Source organism: Chelonia mydas, chromosome 2, assembly GCF_015237465.2.
Source record: "Chelonia mydas isolate rCheMyd1 chromosome 2, rCheMyd1.pri.v2, whole genome shotgun sequence".
NCBI lineage: Eukaryota > Metazoa > Chordata > Testudines > Cheloniidae > Chelonia > Chelonia mydas.
The window spans coordinates 73,040,090-73,060,704 of NC_057850.1; the positions used below are offsets into that span (position 1 = coordinate 73,040,090).

At 44.3% G+C, this 20,615-nt stretch overlaps 1 protein-coding gene across 11 annotated transcripts in view; it reads right to left on the minus strand.

Moving 5' to 3' along the window:
- The window catches only part of DTNA (dystrobrevin alpha), a 293,408-nt gene extending 273,024 nt beyond the window's left edge, over positions 1 to 20,384 (minus strand). For 8 of the 11 annotated variants that reach the window (XM_037892667.2, XM_043539658.1, XM_037892662.2 and 5 more), the window contains exon 1: positions 20,087 to 20,383. In XM_037892667.2, coding sequence (XP_037748595.1) covers positions 20,087 to 20,331 — 245 coding nt within the window. In that variant the 5' untranslated portion in view covers positions 20,332 to 20,383. Of the gene's footprint in view, positions 1 to 20,086 lie in introns of all 11 variants that reach the window. The other 3 variants (XM_043539652.1, XM_037892658.2, XM_037892660.2) reach the window with 1 other exon arrangement.
- Positions 20,385 to 20,615: the final 231 nt, after the last annotated feature.

The following is a 20,615-nucleotide window of genomic DNA, read 5'->3' on the forward strand; positions in this document are numbered from 1 at the left end:
TGTGGTCTCTGGCACATGGATAGGCAGGTCCATACCATTGATCTAGTAGATTAGGCACAGGACTCAGGGACTGCTGCACTCTAAGCCCAGCTCTCACGACTCCCTCAAGTCGTTAACTTTTCTCTCTTGTTATCCCCATTTTAAGATGGACGGACAAACATCTACCTCAGAAGAGGGTTGGTGATGATTGTGCCCAATGTTTGCAGAGCCTATACACATGCTAAAAATCACTAGCATCCATATGGTTGGGGCTAGTGGTTCCCAGACACACATGCATGCACAAATGTATTTTAACAACTGTCCACTGCAGAAATTTTTAAAATATCAGCAATTACATATGTACCCCAATAAAAGCATCTGGGCTGCACTGTGGCAGAAGAAATGGTCTCTCTCTCACACACATACTATATATATAAAACAAATCTGTTCATTTTGTGATGTAACCCACACATTCACTTTAGTAACCCACCCAAACTCTTAGGCCAAACCCATATACAGTGGTGTGATCATTGTGGAGCAGAATTGTTCACAAGTTTTGGGAAAGCATAGAGAAATGAATTTGTTCGCAGACCCACTCAAAAATGCTCAGGCTGACTTTGGGTAAAATTTTCAAAACCACCTAAGTGACTAAGGACCATAAATCCCATTTTCAAAAGTAATTTAGACTTCTAAGTCTAATTAATATCAATGGAACTTAGGCTCTAGGGCCCAGATCCTCACAGGTGTTTAGGTGCCTAACTCCCATTAAAATCAGTGGAAGTTCAGTGCCTAAAGACATTTGGGGAGCTAGACTGAAGGGCCGAAGAAACAGATTGAGTTTATCCAAAAAGGATACTGTTCTACTTGGTAGACAGTGGCAACTAAGGAATGCAAGCCAACTCTCCTCTGATGGACAATGACCTCTCTTTAATTGCTAGTTATTTGCTGTCACTGTCTGCTGGCAGAGAAACACATATGTACGAGTACCCTTGCTAGGACAGAAAAGCAAACAGACGAGAAAGGCTCATTATATCCTGTACAACTGTCTGCAATTTCTATGCAACGCTTGCTCTCTCAACGAAATATTTTATGCTGTGATTACTTCATAATCAAGATCATGGCATGCAATGATTCTCCCAGATCTCATGTTTGATTAGCAAATGCTTTGATAGCTTCCCAGTTACTAGCAAGCCTCATACAGGTTTAAGGAGGGACATTCATTGAAGTAGATGCCATTTTCTATGTTAATGTTCTCCCAGTTGTAGTGACAAGAGTGCGTGGATTCAAAAAGCCGAAGAGCCCCTTTATTTTTTTATTACAAATAACGCAAAGCAACAAGAAGAGGGACCAATCTCTTCACCTGAACAATTTAACAGCTAAAAGTCTATTTTGGCGCATAGTTTAAAAGGTCAGCCTTTCAGTTCAGAAGCTGTCATTTTCACATTAAGGATCCCCAATTATTAATACATGTACATACGTGCATGACATACATATACGTTCGGCTGACTGCTTTCGCTAATATCTCTCTGTTTGGATGGCGTTCTGCCCACTGACAAGTTGGTCAGACCATTTCATGAAAGCATGACTGCCAAACCAGGATGGGCAGCCAACAGCCATCTCTGTCTTTAGAGAGGCACTCCTCGGCAACAGAACTGAAGCTTGTGCACCACACCACATGATCGCACTTGTTGACACTCAGCCCATCCAAAGAATATTTCAAGAGTGAAAGAAAAGAGGAGAGTTTACAGGCACTTCTGCCTGGAATCAAGGCATATGGCATTGCTGTGGTTACAGTGGGAAATGATTCAGTGGCAAAACAGATGCACCACTAACTACACCATTTTTGAGAGAAAGTAATCCCTTTACAGAGAAATAAACTAGGGCTGTCAAATTATAAAAAAAAAATCGCAATTAATCATGAGATTAAAAAATCTAATCGTGATTAATCGCAGTTTTAATCACACTGTTAAACAATAATAGAATACCATTTATTATAAATATTTTGGCTGTTTTTCTACATTTCCAAATACACTGATTTCAATTACAACACAGAATACAAAGTGTACAGTGATCACTTTATATTAGTATTGTTTATTACAACTATTTGCACTGTAAAAAGATAAACAAAAGAAATAGTATATTTCAGTTCACCTCATAACAAGTATTGTAGTGCCATCTCTTTATCATGAAAGTGCAACTTACAAATGTAGATTTTTTTTTTTGGTTACATAACTGCATTCAAAAACAAAACAATGTAAAATTTTAGTGCCTACAAATCTACTCAGTCCTACTTCTTGTTCAGCCAATCACTAAGACAAACAAATTTGTTTACATGTACAGGAGATAATGTTGCCCGCTTCTTATTTACAATGTCACCTGACAGCGAGAACAGGCGTTCACATGGCACTTTTGTAGCCAGCATTGCAAAGTATTTACATGCCAGATATGTTAAACATTCGTATGCCACTTCATACTTCGGCCACCTTTCCAGAGGACATGCTTCCATGCTGATGATGTTTGTTAAAAAAATAATGCATTAATTAAATCTGTGACTAAATTCCTTGTGGGGAGAATTGTATGTCTCTTGCTCTGTGATTTTACATGCATTCTGCCATATATTTCGCGTAATAGCAGTCTCATAAGAACGGCCATAGTGGGTCAGATCAAAGGTCCATCTAGCCCAGTATCCTGTCTTCCAACAGTGGCCGATGCCAGGTGCCCCGGCGGGAATGAACAGAACAGGTAATCATCAAGTGATCCATCCCCTGTCATCTGGCAAACAGAGGCTAGGGACACCACCCCTGCCCATCCTGGCTAATAACCACTGACAGACCTATCCTCCATGAATTTATCTAGTTCGTTTTTGAACCCTGTTACAGTTGTGGCCTTCACAATATCCTCTGGCAAGGAGTTCCATAGGTTGACTGTTCGTTGTGTAAAAAAATACTTCCTTTTTGTTTATTTTAAATCTGCTGCCTATTAATTTCATTTGGCGACCCCTTGTTCTTGTGTTATGAGAAGGGGTAAATAACACTTCCTTATTTACTTTCTTCACACCAGTCATGATTTTATAGCCCTCTATCATATCCCCCCTTAGTTGTCTCTTTTCCAAGCTGAAAAGTCCCAGTCTTATTAATCTCTCTTCCTACCGAAGCCAGTTCCATACCCCTAATAATTTTTGTTGCCCTTTTCTGAACCTTTTCCAATTCCAATATATCTGTTTTGAGATGGGGCGACCACATTGGCACGCAGTATTCAAGATGGGGGCGTACCATGGATTTATATAGCAGCAATATGATATTTTCTGTGTTATTATCTATCCTTTTTTTAATGATTCCCAACATTCTGTTTGCTTTTTTGACTGCTGCTGCACATTGAGTGGATATTTTCACAGAACTATCCACAATGACTCAAAGTTCTCTTTTTTGAGTGGTAACAACTAATTTAGACCCATCATTTTAAATGTATGGTTGGGATTATGCTTTCCAATGTACATTACTTTGCATTTATCAACATTGAATTTCATCTGCCATTTTGTTGCCCACTCACCCAGTTTTGAGAGATCCTTTTGTAGCTCTTCACAGTCTGCCTAGGACTTAACTATCTTGAGTAGTTTTGTATCATCTGCAAATTTTGCCACCTCGCGGTTTACCCCTTTTTCCAGATCATTTATGAATATGTTGAATAGGACTGATCCCAGTACAGACTCCTGGGGGACACCACTATTTACCTCTCTCCATTCTGAAAACTGACCATCTATTCCTACCCTTTGTTTCCTATCTTTTAACCAGTTACCAATCCATAAGAGGACCTTCCCTCTTATCCCGTGACAGCTTACTTAGCTTAAGAGCCTTTGGTGAGGGACCTTGTCAAAGGTTTTCTGAAAATCTAAATACACTATATCCACTGGATCCCCCTTGTCCACATGCCTGTTGACCCCCTCGAAGAATTCTAGGAGATTGGTGAGGCATGATTTCCCTTTACAAAAACCATGTTGACTCATTCCCAACAAATTATGTTCATCTATGTGTCTGAGATTTTTGTGCTTTCTTATAGTTTCAACCAGTTTGCTTGGTACTAAAGTCAGGCTTACCGGCCCGTAATTGCCAGGGTCACCTCTGGAGCCCTTTTTAAAAATTGGTGTCAGATTAGCTATCCTCCAGTCTTTTGGTACAGAAGATGATTTAAATGATAGGTTACAGACTACAGTTAGTAGTCCTGCATTTTCACATTTGAGTTCCTTCAGAACTCTTGGATGAATACCAACGACTCAGCATATGTTGTTTGATTTAAGAAAACTTTCATTGCAGATTTGACAAAATGCAAAGAAGGTACCAATATGAGATTTCTAAAGACAGCTACAGCACTTGACCTAAGGTTTAAGAATCTGAAGTGCTTTCCAAAATCTGAGAGGGACGAGGTGTGGAACGTGCTGTTAAAGTCTTAAAAGAGCAACACTCCGATTCAGAAACTACAGAACCCAAACCACACAAAAAGATAATCAACCTTCTGTTGGTGATATTTGACTGAGATGATGAAAATGAACGTGTGTCGGTCCACACTGCTTTGGACTGTTATCGAGCCGAACCTGTCATCAGCACGGAGGCATGTCCTCTGGAATAGTGGTAGACGTATGAAGGGGCATATGAATGTTTAACGTATCTGGCACATAAATACTTTGCAACGCCAGCTACAACAGTGCCATGTGAACACATGTTTGTTTGTTTTTTGTCTTTGATACGGCCTGATTGCGTACTTCTGGTTCCAAATGAGGTGTGTAGTTTATTGGTCAGTTCGTAGCTCTGGAGTTCATAACTCTGAGGTTCTACTGTATGTGATTTGACAAAGCTCAATACACATGGACCACCAACATAAAGAGAAGTTTAATAAGACACAAGGGCATACAGTATTTCAGTATTTCATGCATGTACATGCTGAGGTGATAAACTTTGTGCTTAATGCAGGGCAAAGAAAGGGAGAAGGCAAAAGTTATTCCATGAGCCTGGAGTTTGAGCCAGGCACAACCAGTATCAGAACTTGATTTCATCCCAAATCATGTGCAGGAAGAGAGCACATTACAAGGAGTTGCTCCTACAATCCACACATTTTTTTAATTAAATCTGGTCCTTATTTTTCACACATTTTTTAGTCTTTGAGGAAAAAGGTGGATAGTGGTTTGGTTTTTAAGGGCACACCAGAAAGTGTTGCATTGTTTGTTTTTTACTTTTATCTCCCTTCCACCACCATGAGGCAGGAGGCTGCCTCATGACCACTTATCATAGAATCATAGAATATCAGGGTTGGAAGGGACTTCAGGAGGTCACCTAGTCCAACCCCCTGCTCAAAGCAGGACCAATCCCCAATTTTTGCCCCACATCCCTAAATGGCCCCCTCAAGGATTGAACTCACAATCCTGGGTTTAGCAGGCCAAAGCTCAAACCACTGAGCTATCCGTCCCCATGGTGGCTCTTCTCTTACTCGGTGGCCAAAGAGAATAAGAAACAGCTTGCCCATGCTCCATGCTGGAGTTAGTGTAGTTCAAAAGTAGTTCTACTCTCCTGCACACATGAAGATGAATGGCTCCAAGTTTCTCAGAGTCTTCAATGAAGCTATTCACGCATAAGTGGGATGAGCCAGTTTTGGCACTAACTTAGCAGCTGCTCTGTCCCCAGCAGGCCCAAAGACAGGGGAGAAATTCAGGCTGTTAGTTTAAAGTGACATGGCCAAAGTTACTTCTGGCAGGGTTTTACCAGCTATACTAACTTAAAACCAAAAGCTGGACTCCACAGTTATGGGGTTTCGTAATGGGGAAGCAATTCCTGAGAAATCTGAAAATCCCTGTGTAATGCAGAGGGATTTCCTTTCTTCACTTAATTCTCATCCTGTCAGGAGTATTTTATATTATGACTCTTACATCACAAAATTTTCTAGAAGCTGCTGTCACATCACATTTTAATTGCTGTTTCCATTTTAGACAACAAAGCCAAGCCAGAATTTGTCAGAACCAAGAGAACAGAAAAATCAGTGTGTTTTTTAGATCAAATTTGTTTCTAAACATTGTGAGGGGAGAACTCTAGGATACTACCTGAGAAAATTCCAACCTAACCTTCCTACTTTACTTCTGTGGAACTCCCTTAACTCCCCCATCACCACCAGCATACACCACAAGATGATCTTTAAAAATAATTTTCGTACTTAGGCCCTGTCTACACTGGCAAGTTTCTGCGCAGTAAAGCAGCTTTCTACGCTGTGACTCCTGAGGTGCACACACTGCCATGCCACGTAGTGCGCAGAAACTGCGCAGATGCGGCGCTGTAAAAAAAACCACCCCGACAAGAGGCCTACAGCTTTCTGCGCCGGGGGTACAGCGCTGCGGTGCTAGTGTAGACACCCTGGTCGATTACAGCGCTGCAATTGGCCTCCAGGAGGTGTCCCACAATGCCTGTTCTTGCCTCTCTGGCCATCAGTTTAAACTCTATTGCCCTGCCCTCAGGTGACCAACCATCATTCCCACCCTGTTAATTCCTTTGGAATTTTGAAAGTCCCCTTCCTGTTTGCTCGGTGATGCATGCAATGGTCTCAGTGCATCTTTCCAGGTGGCCACGCCTGCTCTATGCACCAGCTGATCCCCTACTCAGAGCAATGCTGAGCTGCTGGACCACATCAGCGTTTGGGGAGAGCAGGCTGTTCAGTCCCAGCTGCACTCCAGCTGTAGGAATTATGATACCTATGGACAGATTTCATGATGCATGACAGAAAGGGGCAATGACTGAGACACATTGCAGAGCAGGGTCAAAGTGAAGGAGCTGGGGAACGCCTACCACAAGGCACGGGAGGCAAACCGCTGCTCTGGTGCTGCACTCATGGGCTGCTGGTTCTACAAAGAGCTGGATTTGATACTTGGTGGTGACCCCACCTCCACTCAGAAGCCCACTGTGGATACTTTGGTGGCTCACGTGCCAGTCCAGAATTGACTGAACCAGGAGGAGGAAATCTTGGACGAGGATGTGGAGGGAGAGGGGGACCCAGATGCAGAGGATGACTCGGAGGTCAGAGATGCAAGGAGCCAGGAGCTCTTCTCTACTCCGGAGGAGCCTAGCCAATCACAGCTGTCGGAGCTTGGCAAAGTGCAAACAGGAGAGGAGGCCCCTGGTAAGCAGCTTTGATTTTGGTAATTGCTGAAGCGAGTTGTTGGGGGCAGGAGGGTTGCAGACTGCAGGCTTGTGTCTGTATGATGTGCCTACCACCACATGCCTAGTCTGAGCGGTGGAACAGGCTGTTGATTGACTCCCTCACTTCAGAGGAATCTGCCTCAGAGATCTCCAGGAAACTCTCCTGGAGATACTGGGCAATCCACTGCTGCAGGTTCTTTGGCAGAGCTGCTTTGTTTCTTGCCCCATTAATGGTAACTTTCCCGTGCCACTGTGCCATCACGGGGTGGGGTTGGGGTGGGGGGGGCTGTTGCTGCACACAGGAGAGTTGCATAAGGGCCAGGGCAGAAGCCGCAGTCCTGGAGAAGACCCTCCCACATGCCCAGTGTACATTATGGTCTGGGAACACTGATTTCCCCTGCCCCTGCAGCTATTCACCATTTTGGGAGTCTTGTGGCTCATGTGTGCTTGCCTGGGGTCAGCCAGTTAGTGAGAGGTATGTGAATAGTGGCTGTGTTTTAAATAAGTGGTTTTCAAACTTTTTTTTCTGGCTACCCAGTTGAAGAAAATTGTTGATGCCCGTGACCCACTAGAGCTGGGGATGAGGGGTTTGGGAGGGGCTCAGGGCTAGGGCAGAGGGTTGGAGTGTGGAGGTGAGGGCTGCGGGGTGGGGCCAGGAATGAGGGGTTCAGGGTGTGGGAGGGGGCTCTGGGCTGGGGGAGTACGAGAGGGGGTCAGGGCTCTGCGGTGGGGGTGCAGGCTCTGGGGTGGGGCCAGAGATGAGGAGTTTGGGGTGTAAGAGGGGGCTCCAGGTTTGCAGGAGCTCAGGGCTAGGGCAGGGGGTTAGGGTATGAGAGGGCATCAGGGCTCTGGGCTGGGGGTGCAGGCTCTGTGGTGGGGCTGGGGGGTTTGGGGTACAGGAAGGGGCTCCAGGTTTGGGGGGGCTCAGGGCTGGGGCAGGCAATTGGAGTGCGGGGTTGGTGCGTGGACTTATCTCAGGTGGCTTCCGGTCAGCAGCACAGCAGGGGTGCTAAGGCAGGCTTCCTGCCTGTCCTGGCACCGTGGACTGTGCTGCGCCCTGGAAGCGGATAGCAGCAGGTCCGGTTCCTAGGCAGAGGCGCATAAGCACTCTGCATGGCTTTTGCTCACAGACACCACCACCCCCCAGCTCCCATTGGCCAGGAACCGGCCAATGGGAGTGCGGAGCTAGTGCTCGGAGCAGGGGCAGCGCGTGGAGCCCCGTGGCCCCCCACCTAGGAGCTAGACCTGCTGCTGGCCACTTCTGGGGCACAGCACAGTGTCACAACAGGTAGGAACTAGTCTGCCTTAGCTGGGCAGCACCACTGACGGGACTTTTAATGACCTGGTTGGCGGTGCTGACCAGAGCCGCCGCAACCCGGTGCCTTACATTCGGTGACCCGACCTGCAGTTTGAAAACCACCTTTTAAAATAACTGAATCAGTGTTCTGTGAGTTTCAAACAATACTGCTTCTGTAAAATGTTGCATTTTGGCTTCACAGCGATGACCATGGGAGCCCATCCTCCCTCTTTCATATCACTGGCTGAATAGCTGCACAGAATTAGAAAGCGGCCACAAAGAACTAAGGAGGACTTTCTGCGTGAGGTTATGATGCTGTTTGTGGCCGAAAAACAGGAATTGAAGGATTTGCAGGACAGCAAGAAGAGGGACCGAAAGGAGAATGCAGCGTACCAGAATGAAGCTACGGAGCGGCTCTTAAACATTATGGAGCGCCAAGCGGACATGCTCCAGGCGATACTAGCACTGCAAACTGAGCAGCTTCCCGCCAGCCCTCCCCTGCAGCTGCTGTAGCAAAACTCTTTCCCATGTGCCCCCCAGACATCGTGAACACACTCTTATCAACCTCCTGGCTCCAGTCTGTACCCGCTGCATTCCATTCCTGCCCTGTCACAGTCCAGCACTGCGGACTCCCAGTACCCACTGCACTCAACACCCGTCCCTCTGCAGTTTAGCCCTGTTGAAGAACAGTACTCACTGCACTGTACTCAAAAGGAGAAGGTTGGGTATGATCCCTGGACGTACACAAATCTTTAACCGTCCCGGGACCCCACGTCCTCTTGGGACCTTCCCTTCCCCCATCTCCCGCAGTGCTGATGTGTTTTTTTGTTTGTCTCTCTCCTCCAGTTGTTGTTTTTTAATAAAAGAATTGTGTTGGTTTGAAAGCAATCTTTATTCTATTAATGGAAAGCAAATGGAGTCCCGCAAAGCAACAGACAATTATCCTAAACCTTCATATTGCATCATCTGCACCAATCACAAGCACTGCACTCCCGAGCATAGCAACAAATATTAGTGGCTTTCAGCTTCAAATTGCTGCCTCAAGGCATCCCTGATCCTTATGGCTCTGCGCTGCGCCCCTCTAATAGCCCTGGTCTCTGGCTGTTCAAATTCAGCCTCCAGGTGCTGAGCCTCAGTGGTCCATCCCTGAGTGAAGCTTTCACCCTTGCCTTCACAAATATTATGTAGTGTACAGCATGTGGCTATAAGCATAGGAATATTGTTATCAGCCAGGTCCAGCTTCCCATATAGGCAGCGCCAACGGGCCTTTAAATGGCCAAAAGCACACTCAACAGTCATTCTGCACTTGCTTGTCCTGTTGTTGAACTGCTCCTTGCTGCTGTCAAGGTGCCCCATGTAAGGCTTCATAAGCCACGGCATTAAGGGGTAGGTGGGGTCTCCCAGGATCACAAAGGGCATTTTGACTTCCCCTGCGGTGATCTTCTGGTCCAGGAAGAAAATCCCGGCTTGCAGCTTCCTGAACAGTCCAGGCCTGCGTTAATGTCCGTGAAACGCCCACAGTGATCACAAGCGCCTGGAGAACCACTGAGAAATACCCCTTGCGATTAATGTACTCGGTGGCTAGGTGGTCTGGTGCCAGAATTGGTGTATGTGTGCCATTTATCACCCCTCTGCAGTTAGGGAAGCCCATTTGTGCAAAGCCATCCACAATGTCACACACGTTGCCCAGAGTCATGGTCTTTCGAAGCAGGATGCGATTAGTGGCCCTCCACGCTTCCATCAACACGAGTTCAATGGTTGACTTTCCCACTCCAAACTGTTAGTGACCGATCGGTAGCAGTCTGGAGTAGCCAGTTTCCACAGTGCAATCGCCACGCACTTCTCCAATGGCAGGGCAGCTCTTACTCTTGTGTCCTTCCGCCGCAGGGCTGGGGCAAGCTCATCACACAATCCCATGAATGTGGCTTTCCTTTCCTCATCCAAAAGTTCTGCAGCCACTGCTCGTCATCCCAGATGTGCATAACGATGTGATCCCACCATTCAGTGCTTGTTTCCCAAGACCAAAAGTGGCGTTCCACTGTGGTCAGCACTTCCATGAATGCCACAAGCAATCTCGTGTCGTAGCTAGTACACGTGGCAAGATCAATGTCATACTCCTCTTGCCTTTGTAGTTTAAGGAATAACTCCACTGCCACTTGTGATGTGTTAGTCAGAGCAAGCAGCATATTGGTCAGCAGTTTGGGATCCACAAAACATTGAAATATGGTGCCAAATGTGGACGGAAGCACAGGGATTGCTGGGTTGCAAAGCAATGCATCACGGGGCATTGGGACAAAACCCAGGATGCCCCGCGACCCCCTCTGCCTTCCCACAACTCTTGGCGGCAGAAGAGTAAGAGTGTGGGATAGCTGCCCAGAGTGCACCACTCCAAATATCACTGTAAGTGCCGCAAATGTGAACACACTATTGCGCAGGCAGCTGACAGTGTGAACACACAAGAGCAGTTTCCCTTCAGTGCTCTCTGAGTGGTGCTGTAACTACCGGCGCTGTAACTCTGCCAGTGTAGACATACCCTTAGATTGCTTTTGGCAACAAACTGGAAGAGGTATAGCTACACACAGCTGGGAGGTGTAATTCCCATCTCTTGGGTAGACATACATGGGCTAGCTCTGCTAGCGCACTAAAATTAGCAGTGTAGCTATGTCTACCTGCGCGGCAGGAGATGTTTGATCAGTGGGCCTACAACTTTACTCTAATTGTAAACTCAACTGGTGAAAAGCAGATAAAAATTCATGAATTTTCACAATGATCACTTGTATAAAACTGTTTAAAAAAAGATGTGAGGAGACAAAGACTGAATAAAGAGGGTTTACTGATCCCACTCAAAGACTATGTTAAGATTATGACTGGTAAACAAAAGAGCAGAAAACCAAAAATCAAGGAACCAACTCTGGAATTTAGGCCGACTTTGTGGACAAAATAATGAGAGGATGGCTATTTCGCTCATCACTCCCTTCGGTGTCTTTAAAAAGAGACTTTGGGGGAGAACAAGGAGACCTTTTACCATCACTGCAGCAGAAGGATTATTGTCATGACACCAGACCTTGATACTCCACCAGCGACATTTGACCATCATCGCTGCACCAGTGAGGACCCCAACCTGATACACAAGAGATCCTGCTCTGTGTTCCCCTCCCTTGTGTGCTTCTTTCTGTCCCTCCTCCCCCCACCCCGTTTAGCTTTTCACTGGATCATTAAATCAACTGTACGGTTCAGATAAGGCAGTCCATCCAGCTCTGCCTAGACTGAGAAGGACCAGTGAAGGAGAGGGACCTGACTAGACCAACCAGATGATATATTTCTGATGGGGAGGTGAGTCAGTGTCCAGAGCAACAGCTGTTGTGGCTGACCTGCCAGCCCAAAGCATCCATCCGTGACTGACCAGCCGCGCCGTATACTGAGATCTGCAGTAAAAGCCGTATTTTACTCATCTTTATTATCCTCTCTCTTCTCTCCCTTCTGTGTCTGTCTGTTTTGTCTAAGGCAGGAAAATGACTGTCATTTGCAATTCAGAAACTAACCCTTTCTTCCCCACCAAGAAGGATTGTTTGATTGAATAAGAGACTTTAACCAACATTCACTGTCCCCAGAAAGGACTCTGATCAGTTTTGATTGTTTGTTTTGCAGAAACAATCAGTTTCAGTTCTAATGATCTTTACCTAATTTTGATTCTTTTCCTTTTGTGTATTTCAGTCAATAACTTTCTAACCTTTGGTCCAATTGTTATAGTGTGTTTGTCATGGTATTAAACACACTAAGGTCTCTGTATATCAAACCCCAGTCCTTGGTTAACAGTGTTTAAGCTGGACAATGACTGAGTTATTTTAACACCTTTGGCCCACATATATTCCATCTTGATTAGTACAACAGAGAGATTAGCCACCTGAGTGCAATCCCATCCAACCCCTGGGCACAGGTGCAGCTACACAACAAGTCTTAATGCGCTAGCTCAAGCAGAGCTAGCAAAGGTACATCTACTCAGGGAGGAAATTACACTACGCAGCTGCTGTGCAGACATACCCTGATGTGGGTTTTTTCCTGAGTGGGATGTTTAACAAAACTTTTCATTTCCTTTCTTAGGGAGATTGTTGAGTTCTCTTCAGTCAATATTGGGTTAACTTTTTTAATGTATGCAATTCTACAATATACATGCATCCAGAGACTACAATATGTATATTTTATCAATTAAAAATCAATACTGTTCATATGCTGTAATTACCATGCTGTAACCAGATGTTTCCTTACTGTACATTTTCTAAACCAGTCCAGTCCTGAAGTTCTACAGGTTTAGGATGCTTTCAAAAGACAGCTCTCCTCTTCTCCGAGAGCTCCCAGAAATGGATTCAAATTCAAAAGGAAGTTGATTTACAAAACATGCATAAAAAGAATTGGGTTGATAATTGTGAGATTCAGAAATCAGTTGGATATTTTATACAATATATTTTAAAATTTACAGATCAGTAATGTTTTACTGTGAATTAAAACAGAAGTATTGGGGTTCTTTAAAAAAAACCACAACCCAAACCAGTTAGACTTATCACTGGTAATTCTTGTTGTAATTTAGGTTCCCCAATCTGCTTGCAGAGGGGAATCAGTTGTGTGAAATAAGGAGAGAGCTACCTTACATTAGACTCTCCCGGTTAATTCTCATTGCCCCAAACAATTGTTTTTCCTTACATTTTCAATTATAATCTGTAAGGGACTGGGGCCTAGGCTATCTGGCCCAGCAGTCATAACTGGGCTGGTGTCCACATGTCAAGGATGGCCACAAGGCAGTAGTCAGTGAGCAGGGATCAAAGTAATCACTAGGGCTGGGATCAAAAGGCAAGAGTCAGGGTCAGAGCCAGGCCAGGATCATAAACCAGAGGTAATTGCCAGGCTGGAATCAGGAAACAAGAGTCAGTGTCAGGCTGGGGTCACAACCAGAGATCAGAGGTAGCTACTAGGCTAGACTCAGATGGCAAGAGTCAGGCTGGGGTTGGAGACTGGAGATCAGAAAGCAAGGTTAGGTCTAGAGTCAGAACAAGCCAAAAATCTATGTGATTACCCAGACAACGTCCTGGGCTACCCTCCAGGGCTAAATAGAGAGCATGAGCTACAGGGTGCTGTCACTCTGGATCCTTTGGGTGGTACTTCCTGCAGTGCCTAATTAACCTACATAGTCTCCAAGTGGCAATATCAGCTGTACCAGGCTCTACAGTTGTAGGTTCTATTTCCACAGATTCTTACAAAATTGCATTGTTGTGGTATTTGTATCAGTAAAAAATTATTTCAAACAGCCACTCCCAAATTATTCTAAATCAAGGAACTCACATGCTCTGTTATCTGGTGAAGATAAGTGCCATAGCAAGTTCAGAATACATTTCTAATTCAAGATAACTGTACTGTAGATGTCTTGTTTTGTTTTTGAATACAGCTTAGTGTGAAATCTTCCCTGTCACTGTTTTACATATTGCTGAGGCTATCGTTACTGTAGTACTTGGGTGTTATTTACTTTAATTTAGAACTAATATCAGTTTCCCCTGGAGAGAGGAACAAAGCTGTCATTTCTTAACATCACCTAGACAGATCAAAGTCACTTACCAGAGCCAACCATTGGGGCCTGGGTCCGTCTCCTCTCCTGGGTCCAGTTTTGGAACTGTAAAAAATCTTAAGGCCAGTCTCCAATTTCATTATTTACAAAATGAGTGAACTCATGGCTCCATGGAAGTCAATGGCAAAAGTGGACCCAGAATTTCAGTCTACGCCTCTTAGCCTTGAAGATGTAGCCTCATGTAAACTGCTTACTCTGTGAAAGTCTGTCACTGATTTTTCCTGAAAACTCAGGTTCATACTGCTCATGGTCACATACACAGCTTCCAGCATTGGCCTTTGTGGCCCATGAAAGACACTCAACTGTGGTTCCCTACATTCTTGGAGGACCCTAGATCAATTAAAACTATATGCTATGCTCTAACTGGCCTCCCTGAACTGCAGCAAGCGCTTACTCCTGGGGGAATTCTGCTCCAAAAAATTAAAAATTCTGCAACAAAAAATTTAAAATTCTGCACACAATATTTTAAAATTCTGCAAATTTCTGCATATTTTATTTGTCAAAATAACACAATATAATCACACCAGTTTCAATTATTTTTGGTCATTTATTTCAAAATACCTGTCAGCAAATATGTCTGTAACAATACAGACAACAAAAAAGATTCAGAAAATGTTTTTTGACAAATAGATTCCTTACTAGGCATATTAATACAGAACTCTGAGATAATAACTCATTTAAACTACAATACAGAACCATATTTCCCATACTCCCCAGAAGCAGTGTAAAGGCTGGGGGGAGTCAGCGGTATCAGAGGAGCTGAGGGAGAGGGAAATAATTGCTGGGAAGGAGCTTGGGTGTGAACTTGGAGGGTTTCTGGGTATGGGTGGGAAAAGTATGGAACAGTTTTTTTGGGCGGGGGCAGGGAGGAACTGTTAGGAAGCTTCCCCCATGCAGACTCTGGCTGACCCTCAGCCTCTCCCATTCAGTCAGGCACATGTGTCCCTCCACCTCCACTCAGACACCCACTCCCCGCATCCCCATGTGTCTCTGTGCCCCCACTCAGCTACCCCTGTCCCTATGTGGCCTTGTACCCCCTCCCCATCACCATGTGGCCCTGCACCTCCCTCCGGCCTGTAGCCCTGCACCTCCACTCCCATTCAGCCACTGCCCCAGTCTGTCCTCCCACACTAGTCCTTATGAGCCCCTGTCTGACCCCGCAGCACCCCACGCTCTCTGTCTCCTGACTTAGCCTGACAGGCACTGTGAAGAAGGCAGACTCTTTCTCGTCCCTAGCTGGCTGGGAGCGGCTGCTGTGTTCTATCCCCACAGCACCCTCTGGTGTAAAAAGGCAAAACTGCAGCAACTTTTCAGCAGAAGCTTTTCTATGTGCAAAAAATGTAAGATATGCGGAGCTCATTAATTATGTGCCTGTGCAGTGATGCAGAATTCCCCCAGGAATAAAGCTCTGTCCCAGCTGCCAGCCAGTTGCTTGCCTCTGCAGAGCAATTAATGTGGCTTCAGGCCACAAGGAGAGACCACTCAATATTGTGAGAGGCAGCCTGGTCTAATGGTCTAAGCAGAGGTCTGGGATTTTGGAGCAAGGAATTCCTGCATTCTAATTCCTTTGTGGCCTGGACCAAGTTACTTCAATTTCCCCAGCTGTTAAATGATGAAATTAATACTACTTACTTCTTAGGGATGCTGACACTACTAATTAGTTAAAGTTAGCAATGTGCTAAGCACTATTAGCAAGAGCAGTGAGGCACAGACCTCAAAGAAACAAGGCAATAAAGGTGTGAGAAAGGGTGACAGAAAAGTGAAACTGTAGGGCAATGTTGTTCTCTCATGTTACATTACTTAGGGCACACAAGTGTCTGGCATCAGCCCTGCAGACATTCACTGGGAAGAAATCCTAGATTCATGAGCTTTGCCATTGACTTAAAGGAGCCAGGAGTTTTACCCCTGGTATCTAAGATGTTTTAAAAGTGAGCTAGGGTTTCATGTTTAAATGTGATTTTATTAATGATGAGTACAACCTAACTAATGTCCCAGCGGCAATTTACACTGGAATCAATAGGGCTCCAAGCAGGTGAAGCAGTCCACCCGCAGAGAAATTCCAGGATCAAGGCTTATTTTAGAAAGTACTATTCAGTGACAAACTCAGCTGAATATTACAGTATGGCTGATACATGGATAGAGTTTGGAGTCAGTATACCTGTGTTCTAGTCTTACTTTTGCCGCTGACTTGCATGCACCATTGGACAGTTCATTTAACCTTTCTGTACTCTGTGTCCTTATTTTTAAAATGGTGATAAAGAGACTGACCCAGCTTTGTCAAGCACACTGATATCTACATGTTTCAAAGTAGCAGCCGTGTTAGTCTGTATTCGCAAAAAGAAAAGGAGTACTTGTCTCTAAGGTGCCACAAGTACTCCTTTTCTTTTTGATATCTACATGTCAGCCAGTGCAATATAAGTGCTAGGCACATCAGACTGTATAAGAAACTGGAGTTTTTATTGTATTGTATAATATTTGACATACTAATATATCATGACATAAGGCCTAATCCTGCACCACTGATTTCAATGGAAGCAGGATCAAGCCCATAAAGAAATGCCCATATGAGGGCTCATCATTAAGGCTGAGTGTTCAGTAACTTTTTCAACTGCATTTATGTTAATTTCTTGCATGGATTCATAATGAATGTCATACACACAGTACATACATACCAGTAATATGAAACTTAAATGTAAAGGGCCTGACTCATGACTCCAGTACACCAGTTTTATACCTGTGTGACTCAAACCCAAGATTCTCTCCCCCCCCCCACAACATAGCTGGTAGAAACACTCACTGAGTACCCCACACAGCTAGTCATGAACTGTGTAGCCCACGTTAATGAATAGTTAAATCTCATAGCACAATTAATCAGTCTGTAACAGTCCACAATACTTACATTTTGTAACTGTGCTGAGTGGGTGGGGACTTATATAATTAATGTAAAAAACAATAGTTTAAAACATAGTCATTAGGATTTACCATGATACACTTGGCAGTATACTTAGGCAGCCTTTTTAAAGAAAAACAGTCTTTGCCAACTGTTAATAATGAGTGTGCAAGTTATGCTTAACACCACAAAATTAAGGGCATGGAGCTTAATCAGTTTGAACAAAAAGTTGTTCCAGAACAATGTTAACTCCAAGACTGTAGTTCAGAAAACTGCTGAAAATAAAAGAGAGGAACTTTCTGGACAGCTGTTAGATGGCAATTTATTAAACTTTTTAAAGAAGGACATGGTGTGTTTATTTGTGGCCTTTGTTCTTCACTGCTAATTCCTTCTGAATTTCAACTGTACAAGAGTAAAAGATTATGGAGCTGATTCTCCGGTCATACCAATTTTACACCGGTGTATTTCCACTGACTTCATTGCACTTATAGCTGATTAAGGCTCTGATCCTGGAAACAGATGTGCAGGTGCTGACCTTTACATACTGAAGTCAACAGAATTTTATACTTGTGTAAAACTGGTGTGAGGGGAAAATGAGCTGTACAGGCTTTTACAATGCACAAATAAAATTCAGCGGAAACTAGCTGAGAAGAACAAAGGCCTCAAAAACAAAAAAGTCCCCTTGCTTTTCTTCTAAAAGATTTAATAAATTTCCGTCTAACAGATTCCCAAAACCACTCTCTTGTTTTTCAGCAGTTTTTAGGTTGTGAAATCAATAGGATTCCATGTGGGTGTCACCAGCACATCTCCTTCCAGGATCAGGGCCTGATACTGTTATAAGTGAGAGCAGAATCAGGAATGTTTGCGTATGCATAACATTGATGTAAACTATTGTTGGTATACATTATAACACACAAAAAACTGTACATGGAGCAGATTACACTGAGACACAATTGGGGGGCCACATACACAGTGTCACATTCATAATTTATGTGCTCAGGCAGTGGGTGAGGGGTAATTTTGTATTTACTCTTACTCCTGCATGAGTGTAGCTACTTATTTTGGTTATAACTAAATCTCTCTCTAATGGGACAGTACAGAATTTTGCACTTTATGCACTGCTTTTTATAAACATGAGGAATTCATTTTCATATTTTATTGCAATCATAATCATAACTTGACCATAAATTCTGTTCTTGTGGTAAAACAATAAACACTACCAATACATTCAGTGCTGATATTGGGTAAATATGGGAATTTTGCCATTGACTTTAGTGGGAGCAGGATCAAGCTGTAAGAGTTGGCAGTGGTTATCATTGAAGAGGTGATACAAAGTCATAAGTTATGGAACTGAATTTGAACACACACTAACACATCTTTTGTCAACAGGTTACCTTTTTTTAAAAAAAAGGACACAGCACTAATTTTTTACACTTTTTATCACTTCATTAGTGAATAGTGTACCGGGTGTCAAAAGTGTGACAGATCCCCATAATGTGTTTGTCCCGTGGTGTTGGTGATACATATGCGATATATGCTAACATTCAACTGAAAGCTTAGAAAAATACTGTTGGATTCTACAGCAATGATGGAGTTAAAGCTGAAAACATTTTCCTTTTTTAAAAAAAATATTATATAACCATCCCCAATGCTGGAATAATAAGGAAAAATGGCAGCAAAGTGTTCAAAAGAGAACAGTAACTTACACAACTTTGAGCTTGAGACAGGACTGAAAGTCTAGAAATAATAAGCTTATGATGTTGTTTCAACACATTCTATTTCATGAACCTCTCATTTCAAAACCTTCTAGGTCACTGATAAATATCAGGATTTATCAAGTGACATTTATTCACACTAGTGTTTAAACACCATATGAAACATTGTATATACTAAGAAATGAATTCCTATGCACATTTATGAGGTTCATCTGACCACAGTACCTCTAAAAGCTTAATTTAATTTTTAAGTAATAATGATTCTATGGTATAAATGCTATTACAGTATAGTATGATCTAACTATTCTGCAGTGACTAGGATATTCATTGCAAATTATTAAAGTTTGTGAATTAGCAAGTAAGTGGACAGACAATTACAAATACAAAGATAATGCATTATCAAGTATATTTCAATCATTTATTTAGCCAGTTTTCAGTTACTTGATGATAATACTTCATAGCACCACCCGTGAAAGTGCTCCCTGATACATTTGGTAAAAATTATAGACTCCACTAAGTTAAATTTCTAGAAAAAACTTACAGAGCTGGTGTTTAAAGATGCTAGAATTTTATTAGTCAGAGCTAGATTCATCTCTCCCTCTTCCAATCGGCATGTATGTACACACATACACAAACATCTTACAACTGCTAGAATCATCAATGGAACGGCAAGTACGTTTAAAGCCCAGTGACCGGCAACGTGCACCTTCACCATTGAAAAAAACCCAACCCCACAGAAAAGCTGAAGTACAGTAAAAGTCAAATAACATATGTCGCAGGCCTATGAAAAATTCCCTGTGCTCCCCCCATCTCCCCACATACACACTCTCCCTCTCTGCACATGAACGTATATATTGGTAATGTTTGGTAATGGAATGCATGATGCCAATAACCACCAGACCTTATCAAAAAGGGAGCTCTCCCACCGGGACCTACTTAATAGCAGACACCAAGTTATCACCCCCATTTCCCCCTTCTTACCACCTCAAGAATTCAGTATCAGCATCCCTCTCTCTGTGTAGCAGGGCAACTCCAGCTTGGGTATTTCATACATTGGAAGAATGAATGCATAACAACGTACCAATGCAAATATGAGTCACCCAAAATATATTTATATCTAAGTGGGCAACAGGCTGAATAACCCTCTCCCTGCCAGCACATCCTTCCCCTTAGCCATTTCCACTGACACCGCAGTGCATTGCAACACTAGCAGCCGCCTCTGGCTCAGAAATTTTCATCCCTTCCTCCCCCCCGCCCCTCCAATATTAAATACTCCTCAGGCTCTTTGCAGTGGTGGGAACCATCCTTAATGGAGGCTTCAGAATCCTCTGCGAGCCTTTTGGCTTTTGCCTGGGAAAAGGGGGGGAGGGAAAGGAGAGGTGAGGGACAAGATGAGTGAAGGAATGAATGAATTGCTACCTCCAGAAAGGCTCTGTGGGCTGATGCTTGCTCCTGCTCCTGCTGCTGCTGCTGCTGTCACAGCGGATCAGCTGATATTTACCTGTGAGGTAATGCACACTCTGTAAGGTCACCATGCACCCACTGAAATAGAGTGCAAAGCAGGAGAGAGGCAGAGAGAGGGAGCTGCTGCCGCCGCTTCCCGCTGCGAGCCGAGAGGCTGCACCGCGCGCAGGCTGCTGATGCGGCTGCAGCTCCTGGCACATGCTGCAGGTGTCAGAGCAGAAGCTGCCCTGCCTCAGACGGTACCCATCGCGCTTCTGCACATGCTCCGGCCCCCGCGCTCGCCCTCATCATGGGCGTGTGCGCAACCTCTGCACATGCCTAGTGGGCCCGGGAGGCCACGGGGAAGCCGCTGCCCGGCCCCGGCCCTGGCCCTGCGCCTGGAGAAGTCTCGCTGCCCTTCCCCGAACGCACCTGGGCCTGCCGGAGCCGCGCGGGGAGCGGAGCAAGGGGCCGGAGGGAGGACGTGTTGGGGGATGGAGGAGCA